This window comes from Eretmochelys imbricata, chromosome 6, assembly GCF_965152235.1.
Source record: "Eretmochelys imbricata isolate rEreImb1 chromosome 6, rEreImb1.hap1, whole genome shotgun sequence".
In the NCBI taxonomy this organism is placed as follows: domain Eukaryota; kingdom Metazoa; phylum Chordata; order Testudines; family Cheloniidae; genus Eretmochelys; species Eretmochelys imbricata.
Window position 1 is genome coordinate 9240659 of NC_135577.1, and position 22461 is coordinate 9263119.

General features: G+C 62.0%; 2 protein-coding genes across 5 annotated transcripts; both read left to right on the forward strand.

Annotated features, from left to right (window-relative positions):
* The first annotated feature begins 4800 nt into the window (after window positions 1–4800).
* LOC144266346 (calcium-binding protein 2-like) lies at window positions 4801–10617 on the forward strand. 2 transcript variants are annotated; one of them, XM_077819798.1, is made up of 7 exons: window positions 4801–4842; window positions 6259–6429; window positions 8384–8414; window positions 8805–8939; window positions 9541–9650; window positions 10263–10410; window positions 10592–10617. In XM_077819798.1, the coding sequence occupies exons 1-7, from the start codon at window positions 4801–4803 to the stop codon at window positions 10615–10617; spliced, it is 663 nt and encodes a 220-aa protein (XP_077675924.1). The 2 variants fall into 2 exon arrangements, with proteins under 2 accessions (XP_077675924.1, XP_077675925.1); XM_077819799.1 differs by lacking the exon at window positions 6259–6429.
* A 3422-nt stretch (window positions 10618–14039) lies between these two features.
* Window positions 14040–21478, forward strand: CDK2AP2 (cyclin dependent kinase 2 associated protein 2). 3 transcript variants are annotated; one of them, XM_077820603.1, is made up of 4 exons: window positions 14040–14166; window positions 19780–19880; window positions 19966–20098; window positions 21102–21478. In XM_077820603.1, exons 2-4 carry the CDS (start codon window positions 19866–19868, stop codon window positions 21167–21169), a joined length of 216 nt encoding a protein of 71 aa, XP_077676729.1. In that variant the 5' UTR covers window positions 14040–14166; window positions 19780–19865; the 3' UTR covers window positions 21170–21478. The 3 variants fall into 3 exon arrangements, with proteins under 3 accessions (XP_077676729.1, XP_077676727.1, XP_077676728.1); XM_077820601.1 differs by having other exon boundaries at window positions 14047–14556; XM_077820602.1 differs by having other exon boundaries at window positions 14052–14299.
* Window positions 21479–22461: the final 983 nt, after the last annotated feature.

Sequence of the window (22461 nt, forward strand, 5' to 3'; positions counted from 1 at the left end):
ACCCAATCTTCGTGCTGTGTTTCCTGGGCTGAAAGAAGTAGGAATTCATCTTTTTCTACTCCCAGTCACAACAGCTACAGTCGAGCGTTCGTTTTCATCACTGAATAGAACTTTGTGTTTTGAAAGAAATCGCCTTCTGCCTGATCATGTGAATGAACTAATGAGCATATCCATTGAAGGAATGGAAGTACCGGACACACGAGAAGCCACCAAAGATGAATGCATTGCATTCAAGAAGTTCATTAAGAGAGTTGTGCAAAATTATAACAAGAAACCAAGAAGGATGTAGATGTTGTGCTTCACAGAAGGCTTGAGTAGCCAGCTTTAATTTGTGTGATGATTTTAAAATCTAATAAAATGGTCATGAACCATTTTTCAGTTTTTACTATGGTGCCATACAGGTCCCCTTCACCCTCATAGTCTCCCCCCTCATCAGCCCTGACACACACACACACACCCCTGTAAATTTAAACACCCCCCCATTTCAAATCCTGGGGAAAACACTGGTGGGAACTGAGCTGGGGAACACAGGGGAAAAGGTGTCAGGGGCTGAGGAGAAGGGCAGGATCCCTCTGGGGGAGGGGGGGCACAAAGGGGGCTGGGACTCCTGTGGCTTTACCTCAGCTTCTCTGGAGGAAGAGAACTGATCTCCCAGCCCCCTGGGGCAGCCTTTTGTTCCCACATACCAAGTCCAGGGGCTCCCCTCCCACACCCAGTGTGTGTGTGTGTGTGTGAGAGACGTCTTCATAGTCCATCAGGCAGTCGGGGCTGGGGGGTTGTCCTCCTTCCTGGCTGTAATTACCTTGGTCATTCCCCCAGGCTGCCTCCCTGGTATTAGTTTCCACACCCTGGGAGGTGACCTGATTTCTCACAGATACTGGGGGGAGGGAGCGGTCCGTGCCCCTCCCTGGCAGCCACCACACATGCATTGCAGCTAATGCAGGCAGGCGTAGTGGGGGGGGTCCTGAATCACCCTTCTTCTTCCAACGCCCACAAAGCTAACAGGTGGCTTCTCTGACACAAGCCCTACACCCCACACACAACCCCACAGGGCTGAAGAGAGCTCTGTGCCGCACAGAGACTGCCTTTCCCCAGGAGCCTTCCCCCACACTTCACAGCTAGGGCACATCTGATGAGGTTGGGGAGGGCTGGGGTGGCAGGTAGGGGTTGGGGGGCAGAGTGGGGGTTAGGTTAGATGGTATGGGTTGGGAGGCCTGTGGGGGGCCTGGGCAAGGTTTGGGTGAAGGCTGGGGGGATGGAAGGGGTTGGGTGTGGCCTGTGGGGGGACAGGTAAGGGTTGGGTGATCTGGAGGTAGTTGTGGGGGGCGGGCTGGGTGAGAGCACGGTGGCTGGCAGGGGGGTGGAGGAGGGGCTGGGGGAGGCTACGCAGGCCACAGGGAAGGGAGTATGGGGATGGTGCGATGAGTGGGGTTGTGTGGGGGAGCTGGTCCAAGGACTAGGGGGGCTGCAGGGCTGCACTGGGGGGGTGGAGACCTGTGGGGAGGCTATAGGGGGATTTGGGAATAGAAGTGTGGGGGGTATGGGCTGGGGACAGAGCTAAACAGGCTGGGAGAGCTGTGGGGGAATATGGGAGCGGGCTGTAGGCAGGGAGCTGCTGGGGAGCTGGCGGGGGGGAGCTGGGCCAGTGCTCACTGTCTCAGATTTCATGGTGCTGGGCAGGTGGCATCCAGTTACGGATGCACAAGGAAGCTGGCTGGGATTGCATTGGTCTCGCAACCCCACCCGGCTGCAGCCAGGGACCCCCCCCTTCCTGCAACCAGCCTCACAGCCACGACCACAAGAAAGGAGAAAGCCCTCCCACCTCCCCAAACCCCACAGTCAGCCTACCCCTCCAAACACTACCCTCTCCACTGCTCTACCCCCAGCCAGCACTCTTGCCCCACTCCCCGCGGCGCCCCCTGCTGGGAGAGGCCAGGTGCTGTAGCCAGGATGCCCCACTCTCACCATCCCCTTGGCAGCCCCAGGCACTCTCTGGTTTCGGGCGGCACGGGTAGTTTTACCTGGCGGAGAAGGGGCCAGGTCGTGTGTCTGACCCCTCAGATCCAATTTCCCCCTCCACCCCCCTGCAATCTCACTCCCGGCAATGAGGGAACCTGATTCAGAGAGGCAGCAGGAAGGGGACCAGAGCAAGGGGGGTGGGGGTGGACAGAGCTGCCAGCTGGAGCCTGCCCTTCTGGGAGCCTGCATTCAAGTCGCAGAGAGAAGGGAGCCAGGAGCCACCCAGCACAGCCAGAGGGAGGGTGCCAGGGTGGGAGAGAGTACGGCAGGCCCAGGGAAGGATGGAGGGAGCAAAGGAGTGTGGAAGGGGGAGAAGGGAGGGAGCATAGGAGGGGGAAGGGAAGGCCTGTGGCAGGAGGAGTGGAGAAGGGAGCCCAGTGGCAGGAGGAGTGGAGGAGGAAGAGGAGGGAAGGAGGGAGTGTGGCAGTGGTGGGAGGAAGAGGAGGGAGCGTGGCAGTGGCAGGGGGAGGAGGAAGAGGAGAGACAGAGGGAGCGCAGTGGGAAGAGGCGGGAGGAAGAAGAGGAGGAGGGAGCTCAGCATCCCTGGCATGTTCCTTTTCCTCCGTCAGTCACAGCGCCTGAGTGGCGAGATGCCCGAGCCCCGGCTCCCCTGCCCGGCCCCCCGGAGCATCTCCTGCCAGCGGCCAGCCAGCAGGCAGGGGTCGCGCAGAAGGGGTGGCCGCAGCCAGCGGGTCGAAGAGCCGCCTGGCCCCGCAGGGCACACAGGGAGGGGGGCCATGCCCTGCTGGGAAAGGCACAGAGCCCGCAGCCCGGAGGAGGAGGCGTCGTCGGGCAAGGCCAGCTTGGCCCCTGCGGAGGGGCCCCAGGGTGCCGAGGACCTGGTGCCCCTGCTCAGCTCCATCTTTGGGCAGGTGATTGGGCAGGGTGGGGCAAGATTGGGGAGCAGGGTGGCAGCAGGGATGGGGCAGGATTGGGGAACGGTGGGAAAGATGGGGTGGTGGGGAGGGAGCTGGGGCAATGGGGGAGGGATGGCGGGGGGCAGGGTGAGAGACACCAGGGAAGGAGCTGCTTGGGACAGGGGTGGGAGGTCCCTGGAGTGATATCCCAGTAATGCCCCCAGCCAGTTGCCCAGGCCAGGCCCTGCCCTGGTGGAGTTACCCTGAGCCAGCCAGGTAGGGTCAGGCTCCCCCGTGGGGCCTCCTGCGGGCAGCGTGGTCAGGCTGCAGCGCTGCAGAGGGAAAGGTCCAAGAGCCTGCTGGCGAGGTGGGTTGGACTGAGCAGTGGGGTGGGGTAGGCCAAGGCTGGGCGATGCTCCCTGGCCCTGCCGGTGGGGAGAGCCGGGCTGGGCTGGGTGGTGGGGAGGGCTGGGTGATGCTCCCTGGCCCTGCCGGTGGGGAGAGCCGGGCTGGACTGGGTGGTGGGGAGGGCTGGGTGATGCTCCCTGGCCCTGCCGGTGGGGAGAGCTGGGCTGGGCTCTCAGAGTTGAGGGGTGTCTCTCTGCCAATCCCTATGGTGCCGCCTTCGGGAGCTCTGGGCCCCAGCACCTGCACAGGTGCCTTGCGATGCCCCAGGCTTAGCCCTGGCTTCCCCTCAGCATAGCAGCCACACGGGAGCTGGGCCATGCCACAGACTGGAGCAGAAGCAGGCTGGCAGCTGGGCAGCATGGTGAGACCCGCCAGCACCCTCGTGGATCAGTGGGCTCTGGGCTGTGACACTGCTCCACGGGGGCAGGCCCACGGCCTCCACTGGGCCTGTTCAGGCACCAGCAGCGAATGCAGCCAAGCCAGCCGCCTGCCAGAGGCTTGCTGGGACCAGGTCCCTGCTGGCACGATGCCCCCAGTGAGCATTTGCAAACACCAGTAGCCTCAGATAGAAGCTGTTGCTAAATGCAAGGCAGAGCCAGCCCCACCGCAGCCCGAGGGGAGCAGTTTCCCCTGGGCAGAGCCCCTGCTATAGGAGTGGGAGAGCGGCCCCTGCCCTGCCCCCGTGGCGTTCGCCCCAAGGCAGCCTGCAAAGCAGGCAGCGAGAAGTGCTGGGACTTCAGCAGCAGGGAAGGAGAAGCAGCCCCACGTATGGGGGTGCTCAGCCCGCCGCCCCGCTGCTCCCTCCCTCCCCATGCTGCACGGACACATGGTGAGTACCGCCAGGGGGAGCCGTTGACTCCTCGCTGCTGGGCATCCCCAAGAGGCTGCCGGAAGCCTTGCCCACCCCCGCTGGATGGGTCCCCTCAGAATATTTAGCTGTTGCTAAATGGAAGGCAGAAATTTGAGGGGGGGGGCATGACCCCATGTGCCCCCCACATGTCACCTCTGGTGTCCCCCCCCATGCAGTCACGAGGGACGGTGTACAGGGCTCGGGGCAGCACGGCCCGCCGCTGGGAGAGATTTGTAAATCCCTGGTGATTGTCATTGGAGATTAGGGCTGCATGCCAGCTGGGGGAGCAGTGCCCCTTTGGCAGGTGCCCAAGTGGCAGCAAGCCGGCCGGCTGCCCTTGCGGGAGCAAGAAGGGCCGTGAGCCCCTCAGGTGCAGGGTGTGGGGGGGAGAGGGGCCATGTGGGGACCAGCTGGGGCTGTCCCCATGCCCGGAGCAGCGTGACTGAGAGGGGAGTAATCCTGGGATTATGTGTGTGTGGGAGAGAGCCCCCCCGCGCCCTGCATATCCAGAGATATTCAATAAAAACCTCAAATCCCCACGCAGCCACCGGCCCCTGTTACTATAAAAAATCCCACCCTGGCCAGAACGCCAGGCACAGCGCCAGGGCCGGGGCCAGCGCCAGCCCCACACAGGCATGCTCTCTGGCAAGGGGGGGCCCACAAGCCATGGGCAACTGCACCAAGACCCCTGAGAGGAGGGTCTCCAAGGTAAGGCCAGGGTGGAGCGGGGCGGGCAGGGGCGCATGGGCACTGATCCCTCTGTCTGTTCCTATGTCTGTGTCAGCACCCAGAGCCTGTGGCTCACCCCTGCCTGCCCTGCCCTTCACTCGTCCCCCACACTGCCCACCCTGCTGGGGCCAGAGACACCTCCACCCCAGGGCCAAGGGTACCAGGTGGCAGCATCTATGAGGGGCTCTCATCCTGAACCACTCCCTGGTGTCAGTCGGCTCCTCCTGTGTGTTAGGGCCCTGACTGGATCTCTGCTGCAGGGAGTGGGGGCTTCTGGGTCCCTGATGTCCACTGACCCCTCAGTGGGGCCTGTTGATGTCAGCAGGATGTGATGGGGATGGGGGCCCGGCCCTGCGGGATGCACAGCCTGGGGCTGCCCTGAGTGGTTTGCTTAGGGGCAGCGAGCCATCCCAGTGGGAATGGGGCAGGAACATGCAAGACTCCCATGCCCAGCTGTGGGCCTCTGCCCCACACCTGCCAATGGGCGACGGTCTCCCCATGCCCCCCTTAAAGCTGCTCCTGGGGCCCAGTCCCCAAAACACCCCACACTCCTGCTGCCAGGTCCCTCTTCCATGCCCACTATGCCACCCCCATTTGCCCATCGGCTCCTGCCCCACTTGTGCCCACAGGGCCCCACTTCACTCCCACCTCCAGGCCCCGCCTCATGCCTGCCTGCTGATAGGCCTCTGATATCCTGCCAACAGGCCCATCCCCCCAAAGACCGCCTGTGTATGGTCCCCCCCACAGCACCCCCCCCACGGGGCCCCAGTACACACACACACACCAGTGCCAGTGTATCAGGCCCCCAGTGGCAGTGAGGTAGCGTATACATCCCTCCCCCGCCCCCCAAGCTCTGCCGTCTCAGCAGCTGAGGATGGGACTGTGGGTCTCTGGGTTTGTGTAACCACCCGTGTGACTGGGGGCTGCAGCGTCGGCGGGTTTGTGTCGTGCACGTGGGCGCAGGGGATGTGAGATGGGGGTGGGGGCCAGCAGGGACTTTGCCGTGGGTGTGCGCTGTCAGTGCTGGCCTATGGGGAGTAAGGGGACGGATGGGGGTGTCAGCGGGGCTCATGGATGTGTTGGTGACAGGCAGGTGTGTGGGTGTGTCACTGCCAGGCGAATTAGTCAGTGCCATGCAGGTGTGTGGTTGCTAGGCAGGTGTGTTGATGCCACGTGGGTGTCCCAATGCAGTGAGCGGGGCACTGGTGGGTGAGGCATCTGGGATCCTCGCTCGGACCCGTCCATGTTCCTCTGTCCAGCTGTCTCTCGCTCAGGACTACCCTCTCCCCTGTGTGTGACTTGTCAATACAGCCCACCCCCAATGTGGGTCCCAAGCGCCTGCCGGGCTGGGGAGGCGTGGGCCCCGCTCGCTGCTAACTGCCCGCTCTGCCGTAGGATGGCAAGCAGCGCTCAGGCGCCCCGGGCTCCCCGGCCTCCGGCAGGCACAACCCCGACGACCCGGACGCCGCCCCGCAGACCCCGCCGCTGCAGAGCTACTCGGTGCTGCATGGGCTGGTGGGGCCGGCCTGCATCTTCCTGCGCCAGAGCATCGCCATCACCCAGCTCGTACGTACCCGCACCCCTCCCACACCCTCTGCCCCGCGCCCACCTCCCCACGGCCACCACCTGCGCCCACCTCCCCACGGCCACCGCCTGTGCCCACCTCCCCACGGCCACCTCCCAACACCCACCGCCTGCGCCCACCTCCCCACGGCCACCGCCTGCGCCCACCTCCCCACGGCCACCTCCCAACACCCACCGCCTGCGCCCACCTCCCCACGGCCACCGCCTGCGCCCACCTCCCCACGGCCACCTCCCAACACCCACCGCCTGCGCCCACCTCCCCACGGCCACCGCCTGCGCCCACCTCCCCACGGCCACCTCCCAACACCCACCGCCTGCGCCCACCTCCCCACGGCCACCACCTGCGCCCACCTCCCCACGGCCACCTCCCAACACCCACCACCTGCGCCCACCTCCCCACAGCCACCGCCCCGTGCCCATCTTCCACCATCCAGCACCCACCGCCCCACAGCCACCGCCCCACGGCCACCACCTGCGCCCACCTCCCCACGGCCACCTCCCAACACCCACCGCCTGCGCCCACCTCCCCACGGCCACCACCTGCGCCCACCTCCCCACGGCCACCTCCCAACACCCACTTCCAAACAGCCACTGCCCTGCACCCATCTCCCCACAGCCACTTCCCCGTGCCCATCTCCCACCACCCTGTACTCATCTCCCACCGCCCTGCGCTCCCTCCCACAACCACCATGCCCACCTCTGCACAATCCTGTGCCCTCCTCTGCACGCCCACCACCCACCTCCACACACCCACCACCCCATGCCCACCACCCCATGCCCACATCCAAATGCCCACCACCCTCTACCCACCTCCCATGCTCACCACCCTGTGCCCACCTCCCACACCCGCTGCCCTGTGCCTCCTCCACACAGACACCATCCAGCACCCATCTCCACACAGGCACTGCCCTATACCCATCTCCCACACACACCACTTGCACCCACCACTTGCACCACCGCCCTGTGCCCACCTTCCACACCCACCACCCCATGCCCACTGCCCCGTGCCCACCCTCCTTGTGCCCACCTCTCACACCCACCACCTGCGCCCACCTCCACACGGCCACCTCCCCACGGCCACTGCCCTGTGCCCATCTCCCATGGCTTAACTCTGAACCTGGGCCTGCAGGCACCAGCCACCCTGTCTCCCACCATAGCACCTCCATAACACCCTGCAGGGAATGCAGCCGAGCCAGAGCCCTGCAGAGTGCAGCGACCCCCAGCAGCCTTGGCAGAATGAGGTATTAGCCACCTGGCTGAGAGGCCTTAGGCTGGCACAGGGAGCCAAAGGTGAAGCCAGGGTTCAGCCTGGCCAATGTCAGAGCCCCCTTGAGCCATGCTGCTGGAGAAGCCAGCCTGGCCCCTTCTCCCTGCCATGGGAGATCCCCTGGTCTCCTCAGGGTCTGCCGTTGCCCCAGACAGTCCCAGCGGCTCTGTCACAAATCCCTGGCCTGATCTCCCATGGCCAGGGAGTGAACGAGTATGCCAAGGGGCAGGGACAGAGTCCTATGGATAGTTTATCCCACATTCCTCACAGCTTGTACCTGCCCCAGCCTCCCCTCTGCACCATGCCCTGCTCCCACGCCTCTGCCCCGTCGCCCAGCTCAAAGGTATGTATGCCCACCCTCGCCGGTTCCTCCCCCCATGCCCTCTTTCTTATGCCCCCCTCCACCAGCCACTCCAACCCCCCCCTCCATCCAGCACTTGCCCTGCAGCGCCCCACGCCAGCCCTGCCCACGGAGCTGCCAGCACCTGCTTCATGCAGCCATGGAAAGGCCACCTAGGCCACCCATCACGTGGACCCAGGGTCTAGCAGAGGGGTCCCAGAGGCTGAGCTCAGGGGAGTCCTTGGGCAGGCTCGGCCAGGACCTGGCTGGGGGAAGGATCCGCAGCAGCTGCTACCCTCTGACCGCTCCCAATTCTCCTTCCTCCCCAGGACCGAGAGCTGCGGCCGGAGGAGATAGAAGGTAAAGGAGGGAGCGGGACCATGGGACGGGGCCAGCCTGCCCCGCTGGGGATCCACCCCCCCAGCCACCTGCAAGTGCTGCACCCACCACCATGCCCAGGGACATGGGGCTGTGCCCGTCTAGGCGGCGCTGGCTCTGATCCAGCTCCAGGGCGGGCGACTGGCTGGCTCAGGGGGGATGGGGACTGGGGCACAGGGCTTTTCCCCTCTAGGGATCTCCTTCAGCTATCCCATCCCCATGGAGCACTGTGGGATATGTAACGAGTTTGGTGGGTCTCAACTCAGATTCCTGTGGATCCATGTCCCTGTCAGTGGCTGGTGCATGGGGAGCCCTCGTTGAGGGGCAGGCTATGGTGTCGGGGTGCACTGTCACGGTGTCTCCCCTGCCCAGAGCTGAAGGAAGCCTTCCGGGAATTCGACAAGGACCGGGACGGGTACATCAGCTACAAGGACCTGGGCGCCTGCATGCGCACCATGGGCTACATGCCCACCGAGATGGAGCTCATCGAGCTGTCACAGCAGATCAGTACGTGCCCACCCCCCCCCCCCCCGCTGGGGGAGGCCCAGCGCCCCTGCCAGGGAGCTCCCTGCTGGGCATGGCCCAGGCCCTGCAGGGCTGCAGACCCCTCGCCCTTGGCACAACCCCCCATCAGGCCCCCTTCCTGCAGGTCACAGACCCCCTTCCACCTGCACCCGCCCACCACCCCGCTCCCACCTCCACACGCCCACTGCCCTGCTTCCTTCGGGTGCCCTGTCGCCCCAGTTCACAGACCCCATCAGGCCCCCTGTAGCCCTGGGTCAAAGACCACATCAGCCCCCCCACCCCCTGGGTCACAGATCCAATCAGGCCCCCTTCCTGCGGGTCCCAGACCTCGTGAGGTTGCCCCCTCACACACACCCCAACAGCTGCCCCAGGACAGAGACCGCATCAGACCTCTCTCCCATGGGACACAGACCCCACAGGCTTCGCCTCCCATGGGGTACAGACTCCGTCAGGCACCTCTCCTCCAGGACGTGGTCCCTCGTCACCCCCGCCTCCCGTGGGGCAAAGTCCCCCACCAGGACCCCACACTAGGCGCAGTTCCCCGTCCCCACCCATCCCGCATAACAGCGTCCATGTCTCACAGCTGGGGGGAAGGTGGATTTCGATGACTTTGTGGAGCTGATGGGCCCCAAGATGCTGGCAGAGACTGCTGATATGATTGGGATGAAGGAGCTACGGGACGCCTTCCGCGAGGTGAGAGCCCGGCCTGGCCTCATGCGCCCTATACACTCTGTGTGGCCCAGCCATGAGGTTCTGGTGGTGCCCAGTTTTGTACCCCAATGGCACTGCCCCATTGATGCCATAGCACACAGGGCAGAGCAGGGGGCAGACACAAGGCAGCTGAACTGGCTCCTGGCAAACAGAGGGAGTTGGACAGTCGGGCCGGGCATGAGGAGGGGAGCCAGGGCAAGGGGTGGGTGCCTGAGGGAACAGGGTTAGGCAGTTGGGGCAGGGCAGGCAGCCCAGGGGTCCAGCAGGGGGCAGGTCTGGGGGTGTGACAGGGAGTAGCGGGGCAGTGGGCCCAGGAGGCCGGTGTGGGGGATGGCTTGTGTGAGTGGGCAGGACCCCTTTGGATCGAGGGGTATGGGGGGGCAGAGCAGTGCCAGGGACAGACAGGGCAGGGCAGTCCCAGGGACGGGTAGGGCCAGATGCGGGCAGGGCTGTCCTGAGGGTGTAGCAGGGTGGGTAGGGCCTGGGGGTTAGGTGGGGGCCAGGTCCAGGTGTGAGCAGAGATGCCCTGGGGCAGTTCAGGGACAAGAGGGGTCTGCGCCCAGCCCAGCCATCTGCCTAGCACTCTCCCCGCAGTTCGACACCAATGGGGACGGGCGGATCAGCACAGCCGAGCTGCGCGAGGCCATGCGCAAGCTGTTGGGCCAGCAACTCAACTACCGCGAGGTGGACGAAATCCTCAAGGATGTGGATCTCAATGGGGACGGCCTGGTGGATTTCGAAGGTACTGTGTGGGCAAGGCAGTGAGGTCTTATGGTTAGAGCTGGGGGGCTGGGAACCAGGACTCCTGGGTTCCATCCCCAGCTCTGGGAAGGGAAGGGGGCCTAATGGGTTGGGGGAGGTACCAGGACTCCTGGGTTGTTTGCCTTCACTGCCCTAACAGTGTCCCTGGGTTGCTCTGGCAGAGTTTGTGCGAATGATGTCACGCTGAGGCAACAAGTGCCGTGCAGGGTGCAGGACAAGAGCCCTGCTGTGCCTTACGGAGAGGAAGGGGCTGCAGAGAGCTGGCTCCGGCGGCAGCTTGGAGAGTCTGGACACCAGAGCAGCGCAACGTGCAAGCACTGAGCTAGGACCTCACCTCTCCACTGCCAGCCCTGCCACAGTGCACCCCGACCCCCCACGCCGGCCCTGCTGCTGAGCTCAGCCTGCTCCACCCACACTCCGACCCCACACTGGCTCCTGGTCCACTCTGTCTGCACCCCCGGCCTGCTCCACCCACACCCCCGGATGGCACCTCCTCAGACCATGCCATCCCTTGCTGCTGAGCTTGGCCTGCACCTCCAACCCCCGGAGCAGGCCAGCGCCCCAGAGCATGGACTCAGCCTGCACATACCCTATAGCAAAGTGCTGGTCCCCCAGGGCTGCCCCTCTCACCTCCACCCTGCTCCTGATCCCACTCTTTACGCTGCCCGCCCGATCCTGACCTTGCACCTGATGCTGCCCCTCACCTTGCCCCTGCTCCTCCCACCCCAAGCCCTCCCCCTAAACACTGCAACCCAACCCTGCCCCCACCCCAGCTTCTAACACTGTCCCCAACATCCTGAACCTGCCCCTGACCTAGGGCTGTCCCTGGCATGCCACCCTGGCAATCTGCCTTCACCCCAATGCTGTCCCCTGACCTTGCCCTATAAACTGCCCCTAATGCTGACCCCCACACTCCAACCTTGCCCTGGCACCCCAGCACAGACCCCCGCACCCCAATCCTAACGCTGCCCTCTGCATCCTGACCTTGCCCCGCCCCTCATGCTGACCGCTGCACCCCAATTCAGCCTCTTGCACCTTGACCCTGACCCATAATGTGGACCCCTGCATGCTGACCGTGCCTCCTGCACCCTGCCTCTAATGCTGACCCTTGCACTCCAACCCCAATGCTGCCTTCCACACCCTGGCCCCACTCCCCAACCCTGTCCAGTTCTCCAGACACGTTCCCAGTAGGTTTAGAGTGTGTGTCCCCCTGAGCCCACCCAGCCTGTGCCCCTTGCTTGTCCCCCCAGCTGTTCTGCTTGTGAGCCCAACTCATGATTTAATAAAGTGTTGTTCTTCTTCACACCTGAGTGGGGAGGAGGTGGCCCCGTGGGAGGGCAGCCCTTCTCAAGCTCTCATCACCACCCCCTAGGTGCTGCTGCCAACTCTGGTGCGAGTGGGGTCTGGGCTACGTGTGTGTGGGGGGGGGCAGTTAGGGTCAGAGATGGGGTTGGGATCTAGATATTGTGGTCAGAGATTGGGGGGGGTCAGGATCAGTGCTAGGCCCCCGCTTTTAAACAGGCCGTTGGAGGAGTCCCTCAGTGTGCCAGCCCCCCAAAGGTCCCACTCTTCCTCCAGGGCTGGCCTTGCAGCCTCACTGCCTCCAAGACAGAGCCTCTCAGCTCCAGGCCTTCTGCTTCATCCTGAGAGCTCTGCCCGGCACGTCCCACTGAGTTAGACTCCTGCCAGCATTTTCAAAACAGTTGGGTTTATTAGTCGCCTTTTACACAGCCCAGGGAGGCCTTAGGTCAGCAAAGAGAACTGAGGGTTAAAAAATCAACCATTCTGGTTGAGCCACAATTTACCAGCCAAGCCTGCCCCTGCCCATAAAGCTATCCCCCACCTCCCCAAAGAACGTAGCCCAAACTCCACGTTCAGGCTCTGGATCTCTCTGATTTCCTTCCATCAGCAGTTCCCAGGTGAGAGTCCCCAGCTTCTTCCAGAGCTCGTATGTGTTCCCTGCTGGACCCATCTGTCCTTTGTTCTCCAGGCAGGGCCACGCTGAGGCCATAGCCCCCCTAGCCAGAGCATCCTGCTGTTGAGTGTCGATGTGTGAGTCATGGAGCTTGTGTTTTCTCTCTGGCCCCCTTGACGGTCTGGGTCAGTTTCAGTCAGTACGTTAATGACTCTTTGTTCCACCGACACAGGGAGGGTGTCACCCACCCCTCTGTCTCCGAGTCTGCCCTGAGAGTAAACTTAATCCTTCCCCCCACACTGGATAGCTATGCAACATATAGGGGAAACGAGGCACACACAGGGGTCATAAAACTATTACAAAATATTCCCACTTTGTCATAGGACAGGGTTCTGGTTGGAAGTACTGGTGCCCCCTATAGGCTGCAGCCATTCCTGCAGGGTGCTGGGGGAGAGCTGTAGGGCCCAGCTGCCTCCTTTTTGCGCTTGCTCTGGTGAGTTCCCAGCAACCACTGGGTTTGGCTGTGTCGCAACCATGGATAGTCTGTGCTAATGTTTGACACTGGGATCACTGGGACATCAGATTTCAAAGCCAAGCTGGTGCTTGGAGGGCCCTCTGGGGGCTGCACTCAGACAGCAGTTGCTGCACGATGGTGCCCTTGGCTTCGTAACATTCACCTTCTAGTTGTTCTCATGTACCCTGGGTGCGACTCATGCAGTAACGCTGCCTGTCTCCAAAGAGCCTGACCCATCGCTGGGGCAGGGGGAGCTGCCGCAGGCATGCCCAACCCAGTGATGCTGCCTGAGTCTGCAGAGAGCCTGAGCCCATTGCTGTGCACGGGGGGGGACTGCCTCAGGCATCACAGCCGCTGCTCCTGCCGACCCCCATGAGGACAATTGCGCGGTCAGCGTTGTTTCCTGCCAGTGGCGGCGGCAGTGCCATCCTGGGAGCGTGCATCCGCTGCAGAGTCCGTTCCTGGGGTCAGGGGCTGTGGGGCAGCTAGCTCCGGGGGGGGGGGGGGGAATCCATCCCGGCACTCAGTGAAAGTGCCACCCCAGCCCAACAGGGAGGCAAAGAGGAGATGCCCCCCGCCCTAGGCCCCGAGTGCCCCCATGCAGCCAGCCAAAGCTGCCCTCCCTGCTCCCCAGCTGCGGCCGATGGGCGGCGAGGAGCCAGGCGATGGCGCCCTCCTCCTGGCGGCGGGCGCCCCATCCACGCCCCGGGGCCAGGCTGGTCCAGCCCCGGGCAAACGGGCTGTAGAGCAACCTCCGAGGGGCCCGGCGGTCTGATCGGAGGGACCCCGCCCCACAGCGGAGCGGGGGGACCCCAGGCCACAGCACGGGTTCGGCTCCAGCCGAGCGGCCCGGTGCCGGTAGCGCCGACTCAGAGCCCGTCCTGCCAGGGGCCGAGGCTGGAACCGCCCCAGCCTCGTGGCGCGGCGGCCCGGCAGCAGGCGCCGGAGGGCCGAGAGCCGGGCCGGGGGCAGCTGCGGGCGGGGGCACCCGGACCCGGCCTGGCGGGCCGCGCTGCTGCTGCTGCCGCGGGTCCGGGACCGGGGCCGACCCTCCAGGGACCAGCTGGCCGAGGGCGCCTAGGCCGCAGCCGGGCGTCCCACTGCTCTCCATGGAGACGGGAGAGAGCGCGCGGGCGCCATTACGTATGAGGCGTACGTCACAGAGGGGGCGGAAGACGCAGGCGCGGGGGGGAAAGGCGTCATCGCGAGCGGGCGCTGAGGGGACCGAGCGGAGCGAGCCAGGCGGCAGCGGCGCGCGCCGGGCCTGGCGGGCCCAGGCCTGTGGGGACGGGCCGCGAGCAGGAGGGGTGAGCGCCAGAGCGCGCGCGCTCGAGGGGCCGGGAAGGGGCCGCGCGCCCACCCACTCAGCGTGAGGACAGAGCCGAGAGCGGCGTCGGGACCCAGCGGGACGGTCAGGCTGCGGCCAATCAACCGCGAGGGGTGAGCGGGGCCGGCCAATCGGCGCGAGGAGCCTCGCCAGCCGGCCAATCAGCGGCAGCGTGCGGGATCCTCCCGCTAGCCCGGGAACCGAGGCGCCCCGCGCCGGAGCCGCAGCCAATCAGCGCCCAGGAGTCGCGCGCCGCGTCAGGGAGGGGACTCGGGGATGTCCTACAAGCCCATCGCGCCCGCCCCCGCCAGCTCCGGAGCAGCCGGCACCAGCAGCAGCGCCAGCCCCGCCCCCGGGGCCCCGCCCGCCGGTGAGCAAGAGAGGGACCCCCCCCCACACCCCCGGAACAGCGCCTCCCCCGGGAGCGACCCCCCCTCCCCGGGGAACGAACCCCCCCTGCCCGAGCGACCCCCCTGCCGAGCGACTTCCCCCCCGGAACAGCCCCTCCCCCGCGAGCGACTCCCCCCGGCACCCGCCCTCAGTGCCCCGCCCGCCGGTGAGGGAGAGAGGGACCCCCCCGCAACGGCACCTCTACCAGGAGCGACCCCCCCCCCCCCGCCCGACTGACCAGCCCCTGTCCTGGGAGCGACCCCTGGTGCCCCGCCCGCCGGCGAGCAAGACAGGGGACCCCCCCCCCAGTGACTCGTCCTGGGGCAGCCCCTCCCCTGGGAGCAACTCCCCCCCGCGGTGACTGCCCGGGAGCGACCCCCCCCGCGAGTGAGTCCCCCCAGAACACTCCTCCCCCAGAAGCGATCCCTCTTTCCCCTGCCACCCCTGCCCCCAGTGCCCCACCTGCCAGTGAGGGAGAGAGGGACCCCCCAAGGAGTGACCCCGCTCCCCGAGTGACTCACCCTGGAACAGCCTCTCCCCTGGGAGCGACCCCCACCCACCGCAGAACAGCCCCTACCCTGGAAGTGACCACCCCCCAGAGCAGCCTGGATCCCGGGAACGACCCCCACCCTCCCCGAGAAACACCCCTGCCCCTCAGAACAGCTGCTCCCCCAGGAGTGATTCCCCCCCCTCCCCGAGTGACTCCCCCCCGAACAGCCTCTGCCCTGGGAGCGACCCCACCCCCTGAGTCCCTCCCCCGGAACACCCCTTCCCCCGGGAGCACCCCTTCTCTCCCCCTCATGACTCTTCCACAGAACAGCCCTTCCCCTGGGAGCGACCCCCCCCACAAGTTACTTCCCCACAGAACAGCCCCTCTCCTGGGAGCAGGGACCTTTTCCCTCCCCCACGGGAGCCAGTGATTTCCCCCACGCACCAGTGAAAAACCAACCCCCCCCAAACCTGGAAGTCTGCTCCCCTTGTGTCTGACCTTGTTTCCCTTCACCAGTGAGAGACTAACCCCTGCAGAGAACAGCCCTCCCCTTGCCAAGGAACCCCCTGGGGACCAGCCCCCTCCCAGCCTTACCCCCCCACGAGTAACTTTATTGTAGATCTTCCTCCTTCCCCCAGGAACCCAGCTCCCCAACTGACACCCCCCCACTTGCCATTGACAGACCCATGCACAGGACTATCCCCGCCCCCACAGCCCTACCTGGCTTCCCAGCCCCTGAACCAAATCTCCAAGGGCCGAGGGCACCACCTGCTGGGGGGCCCCCCTGGCCAGAGCCCCTTCACAGTAACTTTGGTCCACATCAACATCCTGATTTTCCCCCCCTGCCAGACAGTACCATGGCTCTGTCGCCCGCGGGCCTTCCCCTGCCCTGCGTCATTGGCACAGGCTGCTTGTGGCTCATACTGTTTCTTCAGTATTACACTGAACTTTTTCCGCTTCCCCTTGGGTAGATGCATGGGCACTGTGCATCAGAGAAGCTAATGTGGTCGCTGGCAGATTTGTCTCTGCTGCCTTTGAGCTTTGACACTGTGTATTCTTCTCTCACCATGATCTGTCAGCTCAGCTCCTAGGTAACACTTCTCATTCTGAGGCCTCAGAGCACATTATTAAGAAAGTAAAGTACAGGTGCCCCTATCTTACAAATGGGGGACTGGGAGGTGGGGGGAGTTTGCTTCTCCAGAGTCTATGGCATAGCAAGGAGTGGAACTCAAATCTGACACCCACTTCCGTGCTTTTTCCCCTGGACCAGCCTGCCATGAGAGCTGTGCATCAGGCCAGGCATTTGCTTTTCAAACCACAAGATGGCCTTCCTGGAGTGCAGCTCAGAGGAAGGGGCCATCCCTTGGCAGTGAAGTGAGCTGGCCTGTCCCCACTGCTCTTCTTGGCTGTGTGGGTCATTCAGCTGATTGCTGTGTCTTCTTCCATTCAGTGACTTGGAGAGCCTGCTTGTCTGTAGCAGATGTTGCTTTGTAGCCTCTGAGCTGGAAGAGCACCTTGTTGTTTGAGAAATAACCTCGGATTGTGAAGTCCGACTTGTTATCATAATGCTGCCTACGGGTGACAGGGTAGTGCATGCAGCTGGGACTTGGGCGTTCCTGACTTCAGATCAGTTAACTCTGCAATCTTGTACACTCCCTCCTAAGGAATTAGGAGGCTAAATGCAGAAAAGCTGCATTTGTAGCTGGTGATAAACTCCATTAGAAGTGTCAATTCTGTTCCTGGAGTGGGAAACTCATGCTGATAGGGCACTTCTGAGGGACCTAATCACGGTATGGGAAGAAAGCAGCACCATGGTAGGTGGGATTCCAGAGGGACAGATGCTGAGTAATGCACATTGAAGGGACTAATCTGAACTCACCGTCCACTTTACTGGGCTGTAAATTAACCATCACCACTCACAGCACTGCTGTGTACCACTCTGTGATTCCTCTGCTTGCTGTGCAACAACTGTGAGAAAGGCAAATGCAGCGCTGTGTTTGCCTGAGGAATGGGCTGGGGAATACTACTGAAATCCTCGGCATGCCCTTCTGTAAATCAGCGGGGCATCCTCCCTTGGAGATGATGTGCAATACTTGTCACTTCAGAATTGGAGGGGCTTCAGAGATGAGTGACAAGAAACTCTCAGCCCTGGAAGGAGGTTGGGATAGCTCAGCTTGGCAGAAAGGGGATTTGACAAAAGGATACAAAACACTGAATGGACTCCTAGAGACTGTAGAGCAGAACTGTGTATTTTCCTTGTCGTAATGCAAGGAACAAGGGCATTCGATGCCATTGGAATGTGGCACATCAGGCTCACTGCTTTTAACTCCAGGAATCTATGGTAAAGGGAAATACTTTTTTACACAATTAGCTTGTTGAACTCGCTGCCCTAGGATATCACCGAGGCCAAGACCTTAGCTGGATACAGAAAAGGATCAGATATCTAACAGGGGATTCCTTTCATCCAGCCAGAACCAGTTCTTATTATTTAATATTCTCTCTGCCATGGGGCAGGCTCTCCCATAACTGCTGCTGCAGAGTATCTTGCACCTTCCTTTGAAGTAGATGCTGCATATTTTAAGCATGCAAAAATCAGGAAATGTCACAGCTGGGGGGAGGAAGGGTATTGGCTTTTTCTGCCAATGTGTGTGATGTGTAAAGAAAGCTGTACTGTGGTAGTGGTTTGATCTGCTTGTGTGACTCATGTTAGATATTCAGATCTTGTCTTCCATTTTTCTCCTGTAAGACTCTCTGACCCCTGGGACAGTCCATAGGTTTGTGACCTCACCAAAAAAGTGAATCCTCATTTGTGTAGCTTGGAAGGGAAGCTTAGACCGTGTCTACACGAGAGAGTCAACCTGGAAGAAGCTGGCATATGAATCAAAAGTGGATTAACTCTTCCTGATTAACTGCATGTGTGAATGCTTTTATTCCAGAACAAGAGTGCCTTGTTTTGAGTTAGTTTAAACCACATGGGAAGTGGATTAAACTGATTTGGAGTAAGAGCATCCACACATGGAACAGCTATTCTGCAATACCACCCTGTGTAAACAAGACCTTAGTCAGCAGGTTTAAACATCTGGACTTTGTCTCATGTCAATGTCTGTCATACAGCTGGGAGAAAAGATATTTTGTGCCAAACCATTGCATGAGGGACCCAGGAGTCTCCCACTTCTCTGGTCCAACAAGGAGTTCTCTAAGCCAGGATTGATACGGCAGGTGACTTGAGGCAAATGGAGAGATGCTTGTAGCTGAGACTTGAAGTGAGAGAGAAGTTGGTGAAGCAGATGAGGGAGGACGTGTGGGAAGCTCTGACATTGATTCTTTTGTGAGGAGCTGGTGCCAGCCAAGTGGAGGAAGCAGGGGAGGCAGGAGATAGCTGGGCTGGGTGGGTTCCCTGGCCTGTGCTATGCAGGAGGCTAGACGTGGAAGGTCTGAGTGAGACAGCAGGCCAGTGAGGGAGGCTGGAGTGGTGTTGAGAAGCCTCTGGAGAGCAGGGTGACTTGTTGGGATCTGGAGGGAAGGCAAGTGAGCTGCATGCATGGAGATACCCATGCTGCTTTGTGCCCAGAGGAAGGCAGCTGCAGCATGCTAGAGCAGGGACTTGGGGAGGCAGCACTGGGGTGGTGGGCTGAGCTGCAGACCCAAGGCTGGGGAAGGAGAGAATTAAGCGTCACGGACGATGCCCAGGTTATGGACAGTGGAGCAAGTGCAGGCTGGGAGTAGGAGGGGCAGTGTGGAGATGGGGTTGTGGGGCGGAGGCAGCTCTTGCTCAAGATAGGCTTTTGTTCCTTTGCAACACTTGGTTGCAGGAAGCTGAGCTAAACCTGTCAGCTCCTGTGGCCAAGGCCAGCGGAGGGTGTGGGGAGAGAAGCCTGTAGTGCTGCTGTGAGCCGGGGTTAATGCTCCCAGCACCTGGCAGAGCTCAATCAGTGGCACTCTGCCCATGGCACAGCGGGCAAGTAGGATTGCACAACGAGCGGGCGAGAGCCCTGGTCTCCTCCCAGCCCTGCGCCCAGCCTCTCGGCCCCAGGAAGGTGGCGAGGGCTGAGAGTGGAACTGAGCCCTCCATGGGGCGGGAGCACCACAGGGAACAGCCATAGTGTCACAGGCTGCATTGAGCCCAAAGGAAGGGGGATGGGCTGCGTGGTGGTGGTGCTTCTCAGGCCATGGGCCTGTACTAGTCCCTGATTGTTGTCAGAGGCAAGGCAGTCCCTGCAGAAGCCCTGGTTACCATGCTGACGGTGCCAGTGTAGGAGCCCAGCTAGACAAGCTTGTAGGGGTTGGTGGGGCGTGTCCTGTAGCTCTAGCAGCGAGGCACAGCCTGCGTGCTATTATATAGGCAGGTGGCGATAAATCGGAGGGAACTGCAGGGGACATTGAAGCAAAGGGAGGAAGCAGCAGATTCTTCCCTCCGGTTTGTGGTGACAGCGAATGGCGCAGGCCAGAGATCGCTGAACAGCACCAGGGCTAGAGCCCTGCCCCAACCGAAGCCCAGCAGATCCAATCCACTCCCTCACCCACTCCGCACAGCAGGGGGAAGGAACACCATGTGCTGTGAGCGGGATAGTGCAGTACCTCTAGCGTCACTGCAGCCCACAGCAGGGTTGGGAGGGGCCTGTGTGCTGGATGGTGCTGGCCACAGGGCACTGGGGCAGGAACAGGGCTGCTATTTCCTGGGTGACCTCCCCTCTCCTTTCTCATCTCTTTCAGCCACGAGTGTCCCATCGCCATCTGGATCTGTCCCTGGAGCCTCTGCCCCCTTCCGGCCCCTCTTCAACGACTTTGGCCCCCCGTCCATGGGCTACGTGCAGGTGAGCTGCTGCCCCCACCTCTGCTGCCTGCTCCAGCACGGCCTGGAGAGGGCTGGCTCTCTCATGCTCTCTCTGCCCCTTGCAGGCCATGAAGCCACCAGGTTCCCAGGGCTCCCAGAGCACGTACACTGACCTACTCTCAGTCATTGAGGAGATGGGCAAAGAGATTCGACCCACCTATGCAGGTAGCAAGAGTGCCATGGAGCGGCTGAAACGAGGTACGAGGCCCTGGGGGGTCAGTCTGGGTGTGACTGACTCAGTGACTGTGCACAGAGTCTGAGCCATCTGCTGAGAGCCTGAGTTACCTCGGGTGTGACTGTTGCAGCCTGAGACTTCAGAGAGCCTGAGCCCATTGCTGGGGGAGAGAGGAGGAGCTGCCCCAGATGTGATCAGTGCAGTGAGGCTGACTGAGGCTGCAGAGAGCCTGGGCCCATTGGTGGGTCGTGCGGGGCGAGGAAGCTGCCCTGGGCATGACTGACACAGCAACGCTGCCTGAGTCTGAGCCCGTTGCTGGTGCTGGGGGTCGGGAGCTGCCCTGGGTGTGACCGACGCTGCCTGAATCTGCAGTGAGCCTGAACCAGTCCCTGGGAGGGGGAGGGGCTGCCCCAGGCATCTCAGTGGCAGTTCTTGCCGAACCCCATGAAGACAATTGCTCTGTTCGCGTTGTTTCCTGGCAGTGGCATTGGAGCACCATCCTGTGAGTGTGTGTCCATTGCTGTCGGGTGCAATGGCAGATACTGGGGTGAGGGGCTGTGGGGCAGCTAGTTCCCGGATGGGAAGGAGGAGTTCACCCCTCTGCCCAGTGTAAGGTCCCCTCTATCCCTGCCCAACAGGGAGGCAAAGAGGAGAAATGTCCCTCACAGGCTAAAGCTGAGAGTGCCCCCGTGCAGCCACTTAAAGCTACAGCTCCCTGCCAGTGCCTGCAGTGCCGATGGCTCAGTGCCATGTGAGTGGAGCCTGAGGAGTCAGGATCCACTCTCTTTCCTGGACAGGGGGGTCAGAGGGCTGGCTGGTGCCTCTCCCACAAGGCTGATGCTACCCTTTCAGCTCTGCTTGTGGGCATTCTGCTCCTGGCTATGAGCTGGTGCCAGACCTCCTAGAGCTCCAAAAGTGCTTGGATCCCTGCAGTGGCCTAGGTGTGGCCCTGGCACTGTACCCTGCTGGGCTGGGTTCGGAGGCCATTCGGCAGGTCTGAGGCTCCCTTGGGTTTTCCCCTTCCAGGCATTATCCACGCCCGGGCGCTGGTGAGAGAGTGTCTGGCAGAGACAGAGCGCAATGCCCGTACGTAACAGCTGCTGCCCTGCCCCATGGACCTTCCCACCAATGAGGATCTGAGAACCTGGAGATCTGCCCTCCCACGGACCTTCCCACCTGAGACCCGGCTCTGCCATACCCCACACGGACCTTTCAGCATTCATCAGCCGAGGATCTGGAGCGGGTCCTGCTGGAGTGCAGCTGTTGCCGGCAGTCAGCGCTGGGGAAGCTGGCGCTTGGACCATGCTGCAGAGATCTCCAGGGAGAGGAGCCAGCGGCTTTTCTCGCATCTTTATAACATGTTTGTTTTTATAACTCAATAAAAAAAAGCATTGGGATTCTGACCTGCCTCTGGCCCTTGTGGTTTGTGCTGCCCCCAGTGACGAGGAAGGAGTGGGTCCCTCCCACAGCAGGTTCCTGGGGCCTCCCAAGGCCTTGGAAGCAGCAGCAGTTCACAGGAGGGAGGCAGCCTTGCACCAGGGGCAGGATGCTGTATTCCCTGGGCTAGCTGGAGAGAGCCCACAGCACCTGGAGCCTGGAACTGCATCATGCGGAGCCATGCCGCCTGCTACACTCCCCAGCTGGTGGTTGGGAGTGTGCCTGGGGCATATGGCTTAGTCACCGCGGCTGATGGGAAAGCAGCATGGTGGTGCTGGGATTGCACCTGGGCGGGGCTGTACTGGCTCTACTCTAGTCACACCTGCCCTGCTCAACCCCCTGCCTTCCAAGTGTGTTCTGCCTGCGCAGTGGCCTGGCACTGCCTCCCCACTGTCTTAGCCAAGCATCCTACTGACTCAGCATGACCAGTCAGCTGGCAGTATGACTGGGTCCAGCACTCAAGCCTGGCCTCACCCTTGGAGCCCTGCAGGGTTAGAATCCTGGATCAAGGGCATGTTCCAGTGGAGTGGAGGGGGGACGCACCGCTGTTACTGGAGGGGGTTGGGGTGGGGTGGCAGGGCCACTACAGCGAAGAGTTAGGCTCACACACAGGATAACAGCCGATACTTATAAGAGCTCTAGAATCCATGTTCGTACCTGGATTGGTTTGAATCTTGCTGTGCCTGTGGAAGCCTGGGGTAGGGTATTGGTCCAAATTTGGGGTTGTTTGAGCAAGGCTGGGCGATGCTGGTGGCCTGTGATATTCAGGTTAGACAATATCTGCCTGGTGGTTCCTTCCTCTAGGACTCTGGCAAGGGCCTCCAAAGGTGGGACTCATTTTGATGGAAAAATGAAATGCTTTGCACAAAGTGTATGCTTCCATGTTCAGGCCAACAGTAGTTTGAAGTGCCAGCCACCATCATCTGCTCAAAGGGGTTTCTCAGCTATT

Coding starts and splice junctions, on each gene's coding strand:
- LOC144266346 (XM_077819798.1), top strand. CDS start 4,801: ATGGGCAACTGCACCAAGACCCCTGAGAGGAGGGTCTCCAAG. Junction 6,430..8,383: donor GCATCGCCATCACCCAGCTC/GTACGTACCCGC, acceptor CTTCCTCCCCAG/GACCGAGAGCTGCGGCCGGA. Junction 10,411..10,591: donor CGGCCTGGTGGATTTCGAAG/GTACTGTGTGGG, acceptor TTGCTCTGGCAG/AGTTTGTGCGAATGATGTCA.
- CDK2AP2 (XM_077820601.1), top strand. CDS start 14,463: ATGTCCTACAAGCCCATCGCGCCCGCCCCCGCCAGCTCCGGAGCAGCC. Junction 14,557..19,779: donor CCCCGGGGCCCCGCCCGCCG/GTGAGCAAGAGA, acceptor CATCTCTTTCAG/CCACGAGTGTCCCATCGCCA. Junction 20,099..21,101: donor CATGGAGCGGCTGAAACGAG/GTACGAGGCCCT, acceptor TTCCCCTTCCAG/GCATTATCCACGCCCGGGCG.